The 14777-nt window shown below is 55.7% G+C and overlaps 1 protein-coding gene across 2 annotated transcripts; it reads right to left on the minus strand.

Moving 5' to 3' along the window:
* Positions 1-310: 310 nt before the first annotated feature.
* Positions 311-9645, minus strand: CSDC2 (cold shock domain containing C2). 2 transcript variants are annotated; one of them, XM_056341174.1, is made up of 4 exons: positions 9529-9645; positions 2901-3166; positions 2506-2628; positions 311-2244 (listed from the first exon to the last, which is right to left on the minus strand). In XM_056341174.1, the coding sequence occupies exons 2-4, from the start codon at positions 3074-3076 to the stop codon at positions 2082-2084; spliced, it is 462 nt and encodes a 153-aa protein (XP_056197149.1). In that variant the 5' UTR covers positions 3077-3166; positions 9529-9645; the 3' UTR covers positions 311-2081. The 2 variants fall into 2 exon arrangements, with proteins under 2 accessions (XP_056197149.1, XP_056197148.1); XM_056341173.1 differs by having other exon boundaries at positions 9426-9637.
* Positions 9646-14777: the final 5132 nt, after the last annotated feature.

Consider the following 14777-nt stretch of genomic DNA (forward strand, 5'->3'; position numbering starts at 1 on the left):
CTGAGGTGAAATGCAGCCAGATGGCAGGCAGCCACACTTCAAAATCCCTGCAGCAGTGGGGGACCAGCCCCAGTCCTGGTCCCTGCTCCATCCTGGTGGGCAGCAGCCTCCTGTCCCAGGCACGGGGTCTGCTCCCCCTAAGCAAGGCTGGAGCACCCCAGGACCCCTGGGACATGCTGTGCAGAAGTGGGTGAGTCTGTCCTGCCATCTGGATAAATCCATGGGTGCTCCAGGTTGTTTATGCAGGACAGCCACTAGCATCCCCACTGCGACACGCACACGCACGACAAAGAGCCAGGATGGGCAGGGCTCATGGGAAAGTCACTTTTAATGGTTTATTGCCAATGTTACAAAGGTCGACAAACAGCCAGACAGGCGGGAACCACACCGGAGTTGTAAAAACACCAACAAGTCTAGGGTTTTAGTTTATTTCCAAAAAAAGAGAGAAAAAAAAGAATCAAACAAAGTTTGCCTTGGCCAAGCTGACTGCATGTCCTGGGGACTGAGCCAGTGTCACCACAGCCTCTGGGCGAGCTGGGCTTCAGGTTGGTAGTGAGATGGGCTGTGGGGTCCCGGGGCAGTCCCCACACCAGCCAGGGCTGGGGCAGTGCACAGTGGTCCTCCCAAATCCACAGGGCCCCAGCTGTCCCACGTGGCACCAGCCTTGACCCCTCCTCTCCTGCTTATGACAGACCCCTGTCCCCACTGCAACAGTGGCAGCAAGAAAGGTGGAAAAGGCCCTTCTCCATCAGTGCTGAGGACCAGCAGTGCCCACAGCTCCTGCTGAGCGGGTGCCTGGAGAGCCAGCTGTCACCTTTCATTGCTCAAGGGGAGCTGCTGGCACCCCGCTGTCCCCAACCACACTTTGAAATAAACCCTTTAGGATGCTGATAATTCCCGGAGTGCCGGCACAGGTGCTGTTCTCCTAGGGTCAGCTCAGGCCCAGCCCAGTGCATGCTGTCCCTGTCCCACCGCCCCCTGCCTGTCCCTCCCCGGGGTGGTGGGAGCCCACCTGGCCAGGGTACGGTGGAGAAGACCAAAAACGAAGTTTGTGCTTTGTATATGAGACCCTGCCTACACCAAGGGGCTGGGGAGGAGGTGGCTGCGCTCACCCCACGGCCGAGGCTACTCAAACCCCTGAGCCCCTCGCCCCCCTCGGCAAGCTACAGAGTTGCACACACACGCGTGCGCGTGTGCACGTGTGGGAAGGGGGTCCCCAGGGGGCTGGGGGTACAAGGGGAGGAGGAGAAGGCAGCCATCTCCCCAAAACCATGTCAGCACCAAGCCAAGAAAAGTGCGTTACCGGCCCAGTGGCGACGGGGAGCACAGCACAGAGGTACCAAGTGCACCCCTGCCCCATGCCCAGGCACATCCCCCCAGGCACAATGCTGAGTGCCCTTGGCACCCTGCCAGCACCCATCTGCCCCTTAACTAAAATTTTTCTTTCTGTAAGCCACTCGCCTCCGCGTGGCACTGCTGACCTGAGATCTTCTGATGGAGCGACATGGCTCAGGCAGGTGCTGTGAGCTGCCAGTGATGGGGATGGGTCTCAGCCACCCAGCCCCCACACAGTGATACACCGCCCCACACCCCCCAGTCTCTCCCCAGCCCCACGGCATGGCCCGCTGCTGCCGTGCTGTGGGCAGCAGGACCAAGCAGGTGCCCATCTTGCCAGAGTGGGGTTCAAGAGGATGAGCCAAGCCCCCCCCCCCAGCCTCTCCCTGGCCCCCTCGTGCTCTCAGCACCTGCTTCAGCCTGGGGCAGCTGGGGGGGTTGGGGTAGGACTGGTTCCTCTGCTCCCCGTAGCCTCGGGGGCAAGGAAGGGGACATGGGGCTTGGCACTGTCCCCAGAGCTGGGGGCAGCAGGGGACGGCTCTGCTTCCCCTGTTCTCCTCGACAGACACTTACAAACACACACAGAGAAAGGAAACCGTAACCTTATAAAAGACACCGAACGCAAACACCTGCGTGTTCTGGGGCAGCCCCAGCCCCGTTGCCGCCTCAGCTCCCCCTGCGCCCCCCACAAGCGGCTGGGCAGGCTTGTTCTGTGGGGCTGAGCGGCTGGCGGACCCCCTGGGCGCCTAGGAGCCGATGATCTGGCCAGACCATGTCTCGTGCTTCGTGTGGGGTGCCAGGTTGGTGAGGACCACCTCCACTGCCTGGAACTTCTGGTTCTTGGGAGGGATGGGGCAGACCTTGTATGTCACCTCGTCCCCCTCCACTGGGACGTACTCTCCCTCGATGCTGCAGGAGAGGAGAGGAGAGGTGGTGGGGCTGGGGCCAAAAGCCCGATCCCTGCCCCAGACCACCCATTACCAAGGAAGGCACCCAACGTCCCAGCTGTGCTTTGGGAAAGAAAACCCACTGGCAATAGGGGATAGAGCACAGGCAGAGCCCCGTTCCCATGCCATGGAGACATCCCCACCCCAGCTCAAGGGTCTCCAGCCCCATGCTGAGGCACGGCTCCCCCGAGGTGTCTCAGTATCGCGCGACCCTGGGACTTACTCAGATACATGCACAAAAATGTCCTCTGTGCCGTTCTCAGGGGTGATGAACCCATGGCCCTGGGAGCGAGAGAACTGCTTGCAGACACCCTTGAAGATGGGGCCGGCAGAGGCACGTGCTGTTCTGTGGGAGGAAAGGGAAGGGATGGAGACGTCTCATGAGCAGCACTTGCCCGGGGGGCAGCACGGGGAGAAGTTTGCTATGGAAACATGGCGTTCCCTGAGACCTCACGGCACCCGCTCGCAGCACTCCAGGCAGGAGGGTGCGGTGATGCCGGGTGCTGTGACGGCAACATGCACCAGGCACAGAGTTCTGCAGGCACTGCTGGTGACTGCGGCCCTTGCTCGGCTCAGTCGGACAGCCCCGAAGCCACTCGCCACATGCCAGGTACTTACGCCGAGTAGGTCCTGGTCCTCTTGGTGGGGAGAGGGCTGGGCAGGTCCCGCAGCAGGAGGTTGCCCCGCTCCCAGATGCGGCTGCCCTCCCGCTGGAAGGGGAAGGTGGGCCACACCGGTGACTTGGGGGAGTGCAGGGGCGGCACTGCTGGTGGGGCACTGGGGTCTGATGACATGGTGGGGCCAGCGGGTTCCTCCGTTTTGGGAACAGGCGGGTGGGTGGCAGGAGAAAGGGCGCCCAGGAACACGGGTCTGCTGTCTGCGACCTGGGGAGCAAAGTGGGGGGTGGTTACAGCCCCCCCCAAGGGGGCTTTTGGCAAGGACGGTTTACTGTCAGGAATTGCCCCCTCTACTCCTGGCCCCACATCTGTGGGAGCAGGCAGCATGCTGCTGGCCTTTGGTACTTTGGAGATACCAACCTCCAGTGCTGGGAATAGCCCTGGCTTGGAGCAACCTGGGATATTTCAGCAAATCAATCTCAAGGGAAGAAAAGAGCCTGGTTTGTGGCTTCACCTTTCATTTTCCAGGATAATCCCACATATTAGAGGTGCAATCACTAAAACGCACACCCTGGGTGAAGGAGCAGCTGCTTGCAGGCTGCCATGGCAGGGAACAATTTGGGAAGGATGCACATGCAGCGCCAGCTTGCCCAGGCCCCCAGCCCCAGCCTCTAAGATTTCCCCCCAGCCCAAGATTTCTGCTTAAAAGGTGAAGAAAAAGGCTGAGACAACAAATACTTTAAGGTCAGGGGTCTAAGGTCTCCCCACTGCTGGAGGTTGCCTCAGCCCTATGGGATTTAGGACTCAACCCCAGCCCCAACCATCAGCTTGCTACCCACCCACACATCCCTATGGGGGAAGGACACCAGGAGGCTACTGCAGAGCCCGAGACACAAGCACAGCTTCCTGCCACTGTGGTCATCAGGCTCCAGTTTTTGGCTGGCATCATGCGGTTTGCAAGGAGTTAAAGCCCCAAGGGGCAGAAACCCCACAATTTTGCAACCTTTGGCTGCTGGAGCATGTGCAAGATGTCGCCTGCCAAATAGCAGCAGCCAGAACAAGCACGGGCCTGGCTGTCCTTGCCAAACCACCCCAAGCACGAAACTCGGGGGGTTGTGCATTTTTAAGCCTTCCAGCAAGATGCTCTGGTGCATGATCAGCACTGCAGCCGCTTGCTCAGAAAGCCTTTGCTCTGACAATTTTTCTTCCCATCAGTCGCTACATCTGATGCTGGGTGCCTCTGTCTCGGGGTGCCCCACACCAGCAGCTGTTTGCGGGTACGGCAATTTGGGGGTACTGGGTGGGGGGTCCTCTGTCTCCATCATCCCTCAGGCTAAGGGGTTTCCCCATCATCTAGAGCTGAGGAGCCTGACATCCTGTGGAGTTACCCACCACCTCCTGCAGCCCCTCCCACCCTGCTGGGTATGCAGCATCTTTTGGGACAGTACCTGCACACACCAGGAAACTCAGAGAATATTTAATTTGATTTCTGACTCATCCACAGTCCCCTGAGGCATGGAGGCCCTGGAGGAACATACAAAAGGGGTCACCTCCACTCTGAAATTAGCAGACAACAAGGACATGGGAAAAGATTTCTAGAGCAGCTGAAGTTTCGGAGAGGGACCAGACAACTCCCCTCCAGGCGATCTGCCTGCCACCGGGTCCTGGCTGCTGCCACTGCAGCTTTGGTGCCCATCCATGCATCAGCCAGCATCCTAACAGCTGCCTCCTCTCAGCCTGCAGAGCTTCACCCCAAGGTCCAGGTGGCAGAGGCCATGCTAGAGTCCCACTCCAAGACAGAAGCCACCACCTTCCTCCTGCCCTCCAAGATGACTTCCAGGTGTGTCCATAAACCCCTCTGAAATGTCTCTCCCCTTGCTGGCTTCCCATCTGCCCCCAGACTAAACCCTTCATGCGCTTCAGCAGCTCCTCTCTGCCATAAAGCAACAGGAGCACACATGCCAGCCTTCTGCTCCATGGCCCGCCCTGCACTGGGGCTGCTCAGCTCCAGACCCGCCGGGCTCAGCATCCCCTGCCTCCGTGCCCAGGCTCAGCTCCTCCCCTGCCCTGTGCTCAGGCTCAGCATCTCTTTTCCCCATGCCCTTGGCTCAGCAACTCCTTCTCCCATTCCCAGGCTCAAGCTCACCATCTCCTTCCCCCACGCCCAAGGAGCGCAGAGAGGCTCAGGGAGCACCCAAGCGAGACACCCAGAGGCTGGGGCAGCCACCAAGCTGTTTCACTGCTGCCCATCTGTGCCCCCCGTCCAACCACCCTGCCTGCGCTGGCGAGCAGCCCGGCCACTTTTGGGCAGCAGAAAGCAACGTGGTCCCCAAGTGTCGCTGCAGGATCTGGCACCTTCCCAAGAGGTGTGAGGGATGGACAAGCAGGACAATCTGGGGGAAGCAGCCCTCAGTTCTCTGCCACATCATGGAGCTGCCACTATGAAAATGGCTTCAGCACAGCATGCCTCTTCTGTGCACGCTTCTGCTGATGAGGCCTTTCAGTTCCCCCACCAGATTAGGGACAATGGAGGGTATTTAACCTGAATAACGATGCTTGGAGCAAACTATTAGTATGCTGAAGGGGTTGGTTGGCACCAGGAGAAAGAACTTCCTCCAGCGGGTCCACAAGAGGCTAAAAAAATGGGTTTCCTACAGGCAAAAGAAATACACGAGGCAAAGGGGAAGGGGCGTGCAAGAGGGGGAGCCTTGCAGGGACAAAATGGCATGGGCAGCGGCAACCAAGAGTGTGTTTGCCTCAGGTTCTCCTGCAGGAACAGCCCAGGCTTGGGTGCCCTGGAAGGCTCGGTGGTTCGGGGGACGAGCAGTGGCGGGGGGTAGGAGCATGCTGGGCATCACTGGGGGAGAGGAGACAGACAGCCCGCTCCAGAGACCCAAGGGCAGTAACGGAGGGTGCCATCCTGGGGCTGCTGTTTGCCCCCACGAGCTGAGCTTGCCCCACACGGGAGAACAAGCCAGGCACGATCACCCGCAGGCACTGTGGAGGGCTCTGGCTGGTCCATGGGGATGTGGGGGAGAGCCCTGGCACAGGGCAGCCGCTCACTGGGGTGAGCCAGGGGACGGGCACAGCGAGGCTGTGGGACCCCCATCCTCGGGGGTATGCAGCCTGCCCTGGACGTGTTCCTGAGCAGCCTGCTTTGACTGAGGCATTTCCCCCAGCTCCTGCTTGTAGTGGGGGCTGCAGCAGAGACCCCTGTCCTGCAGCCATGCCAAGGCTGGCTCCCACGGCCAGCAGTGCTCTGGCCCACTCCAGCACCCAGCTCGAGCACCCAAATTTGTGGGTCAGCCTTGGGGCCCAGTGGCTGAACACCCAGCTTTGCTAGTGCTGGTGAAGCTGAGGCTAAGCGGGAGCTCTGGCACCGCTGGGGCTCCCAGGGCGGTATCGGGCCTCCCACCTCATTTAAATCCCTGCAGCAAACAAAGGGACCAAGGAAATTAAACTCATGGCAAAAACAAGCTGAGAGAAGAGGGGAGACTCAAGCATGTCCTCACCAGTGTCTCCTCCCCTCCAAGCCCAGTGGAAGAGAGATGAAAGCCTCTCCTGCCCTTCTTCTCTCCCGGTGCTCCACCCCACCATCCTCTCCCCAGCCCTTTCTCCATGCTGCAGCCTCAGCAGACGACAAGGAGGGGACACCTGAGGCACAGGAGGCATTTTCTCCCTCTCCTCCATCACCAAAAGTCATGCTAACCTCTGCCGGGGCCGAGAGAATCTCTCCCCACCCCAGGTCTCTCCCCGGCCTGGCAGATACCACCACCGACACCATGTCCACCCCATGCACGTATGTATATACAGTGTGAGGATGAAATGCAGGTCGCTTGAGGAGGCGAGCAGAGGCTGCAGTAGCCCGGCTCTGCCGTGGGGCACAGGAAGCCTTTCCAGCATAACCCCCCCTTCCACCACCGCTGCCAGACCTCCACCTCGCTTCCCCCCAACCCCCCTTGGTGGCTCTCCTCTGAGGGTCCCCTGGGGCAACAGTCCTCCGGGCCGAGGAGGTGTGTAAGCAGCACTGCCCAGCGCTCCCTGGAAGGGTCTTGCTCTCCTTTAAAACCACCCCCTACCCTGTCCATCTTTCCCCCTCCCCAAAGAAACCATCTTGGAGTGAAACCCCAGAGCCCTCTGGTGACAGGGTTTCCTTCGGTGGCAGCAGCCAGCTTTGCTTTTGTATTTTTTGGAGGGCAGGCTTCCGAGCCAACCTGACAGCCGGAGCGCTCGCAGGCGAATGCAGGAAACCCAGGCCAATTAAGGCAGACAGGCAGTAGACACATCAGCTTTTATCTCCAGATCCAAGTACCCCATTCATCACCAGCGACTGAAAGGTCTGCGGTTTATCAAATAAAATCACTGTCTCTCTCCTTCTCTCCAAAGCCAAACACACTGACTTGGGTGCTGGCTGTGACCTTGTTTAACTAAACAGCCTTTCAAGGTCCCCCAGAAGGGGGGAAGGAGCCTTTTGAAGAGGCACCAGCCTCCGTCTGCCACTCCCCGTTCATTAGCAGCAGCGAAGAACAGCCCCTCATGCATCCCTTGGCCGGGCGGGGGAATACATATTTAATTGGCTTAATCACCCTCGGCGAGTCGGCCCTCCCGTACCGTACCGCACTTCTTTGTGCTCCTTCCCATCCGCCAGAACCGCCGGGACTGCCCGGGATGGATGGACCAGCAGCCACTCTGCCGGTGGCCGTCACACTCCAGCTCTGGACCTGACCCTTCAACTGGCCCACCGGCGCCTTGATGGGCAGTTTCCTTTCATTCCACCATGTCCCTTCGCGAATCCCTGGCTCGGATGCTGTCTGCCATCACACTCAGGTCTCCCGAGTGCCGCTGCTCCCCCCACCCCAGCCGAGGAGCTGGAGGTTATTTTCCCTCTGCTGCCTTTTCCAGCGAGCTCCCGCACAGGCTCTTCCCTGCCGCTTGCCATCACATTTTCTCCATTGCTCATGACTGCCAGTGGCCCCAGTTCAGGAGTCCACTTTACCTCCCCACTCCTTCCAGTAGCTACCCCAGTAACAAAAAGGTCTCTGTTTGTCAAAAAGACACCCCATCTGCCCTGGCGACCGCAGCAGCCATCTCCTCGCCCCACAGAGCAGGAAGAGCGATGTCCTGGCCCACTGCCATTCCCGGGGAGGCTGATGCCCCTCCAGACCCAGCCTGTCTAGACACGGGCTGAAGCAGAGAAGAGCAACACCCCTCCAGATGCGGGAGCATGCCCCCAGAGCTCGATGCAAAAACATAAATCCCATTTTTCAGTTGCTTGGCACGTTCGTGCGCTGAGGGACCCACCGACAATGCTGTGGACAGCAGAGATCCCAAATCGGCATCTCCCGGGGGGCTACTGTGAAGGGCAGGAACCAGCTGGGGAACTGGGATGGCTCCAGGCAGGGGTTACCGAAGCAGGGCCGCCGCAGGGCTCCCCGGCCTGTGTTTCTCCATCCTCCCTTCCTCAGAGGAGGCTCACAGCCTTTGCGTCTGGCAGGTTTTTATAAATGCTGTCTCTGTCCGATGCTAATGAAAGCCTCTCAGCCCCCTGCCACCTCCTTTTTTGGTCACCAGATCATGCTGTTAAAGAGTTAAATACCATGCAAAGCAATTTCCATGCCTACCCTGCATGCTAAAACCCTCTTTGCTGAGACAAATTACTATAGGAAAAATAAACCAGGCAGTTTTTGCAGAATAAACACTGAAAGCATCCCCTCCCCAGCTAAGCCAATCACGCTCACAACTCCAAGGATCTTTGCTGAGATAGTCTCGCCTACGATACAGCCTGCTTAGCGCTAAAATATGAATGTCACCTTTATGGATTGATTATAAAAAGCTCCCTTAGTCAGTGCTGGGCTGCCCAGTTCTTGGGGAGGCCATGGGGGAGAGCAAGCAGGCTGCCAGATGCAAAGGGGAAGCAAAGGGAGAAGCCATCATGGAGGCTTGATTTACCTTTTAAGCATATATGCATAATCATCACTACCAAATACCAAGTTTGTGGGGTTTGGTTGTTTTGTTGTGGATTTCTTTTTTTTTAATGAGAACAGTGTCTGCTCAAAGACCTGGCGAAATGTCCTCCTCGCTATCCTTCCTTCCTCCTTTGTAGATCTAACTTGCTGTCTGCAGGAATGAATAGAGCAGCCAGTCCCAAAGCAACCCCAATTCCAGCCCTCATCATTGTCAGACCGCTTTAATAAGATGGTTTTTTTACAAATCCCCTTCCCGTCACCTGGCAATCAGAGAGCTGGGTCCCAGCTGATCTCAGCCCCCTGTGGCAAAGCCCTGGCTATTAGCTCCCCAGCCAAAGCAGGCATGCAAAGCCGCACGCCGCCACCCCCAGAGGAGTTATTGTTCCTGAGGCTAGTGGGGAATAACCAAGCCAGAGGAGGGAAGTCACTCGTCACCCTCGCACCTCTCTGCCATCAAAAGGAAAACGCAGGTTTGAACGAAAAAGGCGGTGCGTGAAGTTTAACCTCCAGCTACAATAGCCTGGGCAAGCTGGATGGCCATTGTGCCTCCCCTCACTCACCTTCTTAGCAGCAACGGGCTCCGTGGCGCTGTGCTCTGCAAAGCATCGGTGCTCGGCAGGGCCGAACGCTCCTCCACAACCTTGTGAGGAGCAGCAGTCTCACCTGCAGCCCGGCTCTGGGGGCTCTCTCCAGCTGCCTGCCTGCCTGCCGGCTGCCTGCTGATGGATCTGCGGTATCTGATGTGTGTATGATGTGCGCCTCGCACACACACGCATCCACACGCCTTCCCCTGACGTCAGGGCCAGGCCAGGGGGAGCGGGCAGGTGGGAGGGATCAGCCTGGTCATTTCTGAGCTAGGCTTAAAGGAGCAAGTCGGTATGGGGGGCTGGAGGGGAGTCGGTCGGCCCCAGGGGGCTGCATCACTCAGGTTACACAAAGTGATGCACATGGGTGGCATGGCCGGATGCAAAGGGGCACCCCACGGGCTGCAGAGACAGCGGAACCAGGAGTGGGAAAGCGCCAGAGGGGGAGATGGGGCCAGGAGGCCAGGGCTGGACCGGGAGGGGTCCCCCTCAACCGATCAAACCTCTCCCCTGTCACACCAAGTCCTGCTGGTGCTGCTGCAGCCACTCTTCCCACCTGCTCAAGCCTGCAGTCCCCCAGGCACCCACGGGTGCCACAGTCACAGCACGGGAGCACGGGGGGACATGCCACAAATCCACCCTACCACCCCGCTCCCCTGCGCTGGGCTCGCAGCCGTCACAAACCCAGGTGCTTTCTAAGGGTCTCATTTCTAGCAGCACACCATGCCAACCCCCTGACCCCCAAAGGTCTTTCCTTTCTGTTTTCCCCTGTGCTAGCATGACCATGCTCAGGAGAGCCAGCACTGCAGGCAGAGGCAACGTCATAAACTGGCCAGAGAGTTTCTCTCTTGGGGGCTCAGGGTGATGCAATGAGGACAGGAATCAATCGGGCTTTTGCGCCCACTGGGGAATAGGGCGAGGAGTAATGGGGTTTAAATTGCAAGGAACAAGATTGATGCTAGACATTAGGAAACACTTTCTAACAGAACAGACAGTTAATTACTCAAGTAGATTGCCTGGGGAAGCACCGGAGTCTCCATCACTGGAGGTTTTTAAGAACAGGCTGTGTAGGCATCCTTTGAGGGCAATTCAGGTGATATCGGCCTCATTTTGGAGCAGAAGGGTGGACAACACCAGCACGTTATCACACAGGACCCTGTGATCCAGGAATAAAATTTGCAAGAACCCTGAACAACCATGGTAGAGTCAGTGCTGCAGTGAGCTGTCATGGGCATCTTGTCACACGGGGTGGTTGTGGGTTCCTTTTGGTTTCTTGAACATGACTCTTTCCTTGAGTCATTCTAAGTAGCTGAACATGATGGTTGTCAACGGTTCCACCAACGACCCCCAGCACAGCAGGGAGGCATACAAGTTGTGTGGGAAGCCACGAGGCATGGCACATGACCCTGGAGAGAGGGTCACAACTGCTTCCATCCATCCACGTAGCTGGGTGTTGATCCAGGTGGCTGTTCCAGGGGCTTTGGCAGGAGGACCAGATCACAAAGCAGTCCAGTCTCTCCTGTCAATGAACTATAATGCAGAAAAAGGCTCCATAGACAGGAGACCAACCCATAGTAAGGCCACCAAAGAGCACTGAAACCCCAGGTGCTGGTGGGTTCTGCCATTGCCCATCACACTCTGCTTGTGGCTTTTCAGGCAGTTTCCCATGACAAAACAGGAGCCTCATTCATCCCCTACAGACACCACAAGGCTCATCTCCCCATTCTACCCTTCAAAACCTTGCAGAAGAAGGGGAGGAGAAACCCAGCCAGCTCTCAGTCTCAGTTCCAAATTTCTCCTGAGATGGCCCATCCTCTCCTGGGGGACAGCTCCGCACATCCAGACCAGGAGGGTCCTGAGCTGGAAACAGCTAGAGGCCAGAAGAGTGCTGGGGACGTGTAGTGCAGGCATGCCCTCTTTTTCCCCAGGCATTTGTTTAATTTAACTTGTATATTGAATATCATAAATACCTGTGCTTCCCCACCCGATTGGTGGAACGCCAGGGTTAACTGTGTGCCCAGCTGCATGTGTTAAACAAATATAAACTGAACAGAGGAGACAAGTGTCAGAACCTGACTCTCCCACGTAGTCACTAAAGACTCTTGACGGAAAAGGCACAAGGAACTCAAAGTACATTTGATTGGAAGGTGGCTCTGGCATGTGCTGCAGCAGAGGAGACAGAGAGTCTAAAGCATGCAAAAATGATAAAAGGAGGAGAGGGGAAGCTTTGATCAGAGAGTGGGAGGGGGGTGCCAGAGATGCCTGCAGAGATGGAAGCAAAGGCAGGAACATGGAGGACTTTGTACGTGAGAAGATACATAATTCCTTCAGAGTCAATCAAAGAAGGGCCAAAACAGTCTAGATGCAAATTATCACTCAACTCCTCCAATGTCATTGAGCCAGTTTTCCCCGACAGCCATGGGGATGCAGGGGCAGAGAAGATCTTAAACAAAATAATTTGGGAGTTCCTTTCATTTTCGTCCCAGTTTCTGAGCCTTCAGGTAACTTCAAATAGTATTTTCCAGTTTTCCTGTACAATCGTGAGAATGAGAAATGTCTGGGATTTTCTCTGAGTGACAGAAGGACCCTTGTGCAATCCCTGGATTCCAGCAGCTGAAGTTTCAAAAAAAACCAGCAATCAAGAACCATGCTCCCAAATGTTGGAAAAGCCCCAATACTGCTGAGAGAGACTCTAGAGACTTTATGGTTATGTATGGAAAGGTGTACACAGGCGCTGTGGACTTGTGGATATTCATTGTGTTGGTACTACTGGGACAAAAAGAGACCGCTCAACAAAATGAGGCTGATCACACGATCTCCAACATCAAGATACCTTAGCTCTGGTGTTTAAATATAGCGTAACTCTGAACACTATCAATAGCTGAGTTGAGACTACACCCATGTTTTACAGGGCAAAGTTTGGCTTTTGTTTATATTTTTACATTGGAGACAGTAGTTATGAAATACGGAATTCCACCAGGGAGAAAATCTGTCGTGTGTACAAAGGCCCAGGCACACATGGCTTGAGATCGGTGGAGTTACCTGCAGGTGGTGAGACTGGAAAGCATTTCCCACAGCCCATGGTGTTACTGGTGGAGGCTGAGAAACTGCCAGACTCAGCTCTGGTAGTGTTTGTAGCCTGGTATCTAAGGCAGTGAAGCTCATCCAACATTGCCATCGCCAGCCTTCTCTCCACACATTTCAATTCAGTTTCCCCATAGTATCGAAGTACCTGCAAGTTTCACCAAAACACACAGCTGCGCAAAGAGGAATCCTATCATCTTTACTGAGGAACAGCCTGCAGTGTTCAGCCTTTGTCGGCAATCATAGAGCTGACACAGGAGAAAGATTCTCCACGTCCCTACCCCACAAGAGCTTGCTTGGTGCCTCCACTTTACAAGACACCAAAGACCCATATGTAAGACACAAGCCAGTATGAAGTGAGGCCTCGCAGCCCTGCTGCTCATACAGCTGTGTTTTGGCAGCTGTGGATCATACCGAAGGGAGAGGCATCTGCTTCGTATTGGGCACTCAACAGCTTCTGATGGGGCATGGCTATTGGAAGCATGAAAAACGTTAGCTTTAAGGAAGGGCTAGAAATGGAAGTGTGATACAGACTCTGTCCAGATCCACTTCTCTCCATCTCCCATGATCTCCCAGGTATTCAGCCTACTACTTCCCTGAAACCCTGCCCCTATTTAACCTTACAGTTCTTATGTACAACAGCATCCAGAGTGATCCAGACCTTGCCAATATTGTGTCTAACTTCTACCTCCTCGTGAGATACCAAGGTAATTCCTTCCCCTGCTATCAGAAGGACAGGGGCAGGAACTATTCTCCCTTCTGAAAAAGTATCTACAGATACCTGCAAAACCTGCACTCCAGCCAAAGGTCAAACCTCACACTGCCTGACCTGAGTGAAGCCAGGACAGAACAGCAAGGGATGTGGCACGTGCGCCAGCAAAACTGTGCCACGCTGAGACTAGTGCAGCCGCAAATGTAGCAAAGGAGAAAGGAGCTTTTGTAAGGCTCCTTGAAGTAGGACGAGAAGAGCAAGAAATGCTGTGGATTTGGGTTGAGGTGTCCTGATAGAGTGGTGTCTGCTGCATTGGCAGCAGAGCTCCTTGCTGAGATGGTAGATGCTGCTCCCAAGAAAAATGCTGCACTTCTCAGGTGACAGGGGAAAATTTGTTCCTGGGCCCCCCATTTAATATAGACACGCCAAGCATGTGCAGACCAGCCATGTTTATTCAAAAGAAACCCACAGCACAACAGATCCTGGTGAAACAGGAGTAATTGCAAAGAGATCAGAAACTCTTTGGCCAAGACAGGTATCTTGTTAATGAGGTCTAGCTGCATATTTCCAACCTCGTTTCCCCCTTCCTGTTCCAAGGCAGCTCAACATTTAATGATTTCTTATCTAAAGCACTCATTACTGTCCCACTACGCACTGCTGGGGGTTGTGGGGGATGACATACTTAGCCGTTGCATCAAAGCCATTATGCTGAGAGTGCAGTTTTGACTGTCAGCCAGAGACGTTTGGTTTTCCTGGCAAATCTTTTTTTAAAACACACTTAAAACAATCTCCTTTCATTTTTTCTGACAAATTTCAGACATTAGCACACCCCCTTGTTTTCTACCATCCCTCATGCTGCTTACCTCACTGCAGAATGCATCGAGGCCTGCAAAACTATACCAAGGGGATTTTTTTTCGCTGTTAACACTCAGAATAAATTATTCCAGCTCTGGAATATCTGGACTATCCAGCTCCACCACTCTCTTGCTAATTTGTACCTGACAATAACCTCGACCTAAGTATTGGATAGTCACTGTTGTGAAAGGTGCAAGGGGTCTATAAACGCCCCTGGTTTTGCTGTGTACGTAGGCAAACAGCTGAAGTACTGGCTTTCCGACAAGTGCAAACTTTGATCTCTGCTGTACTGTCGAGATTGAAGCTTAAGAAAACGATAAATGAAAATACAGTACGTGCAACTGTGGATTGTTTCAGGTGAAACAGCCGCGGCACCGGAACCATTGCCCAAGGAAACACCTGCGGGGGGGAGCGGGGGCAGGTACCGAGCAGCCCTGCACAGGGCAGCCGGTAGCTGAGGACCTTTCCACATTTATATTGACTAAAACCACACCCCTTACGGTGACCACCAGAAATCAGCGTAGCCCTGGGCCGCCGGGTCCCGCCCCCCACCGGTAATGGCACGTAACGGAGCAGCGCCCTGCCCCGCGGTGAGGAGGGACAAAATGGCCGCCGCGGGGCGGGGCGCTTCGCTCCGCCTGGCCGGCGCGACGCGGCAGGGCCCCACCACGTCCCCT

The sequence above is a fragment of the Falco biarmicus genome, chromosome 5 (genome assembly GCF_023638135.1).
Source record: "Falco biarmicus isolate bFalBia1 chromosome 5, bFalBia1.pri, whole genome shotgun sequence".
Taxonomy (NCBI): domain Eukaryota; kingdom Metazoa; phylum Chordata; class Aves; order Falconiformes; family Falconidae; genus Falco; species Falco biarmicus.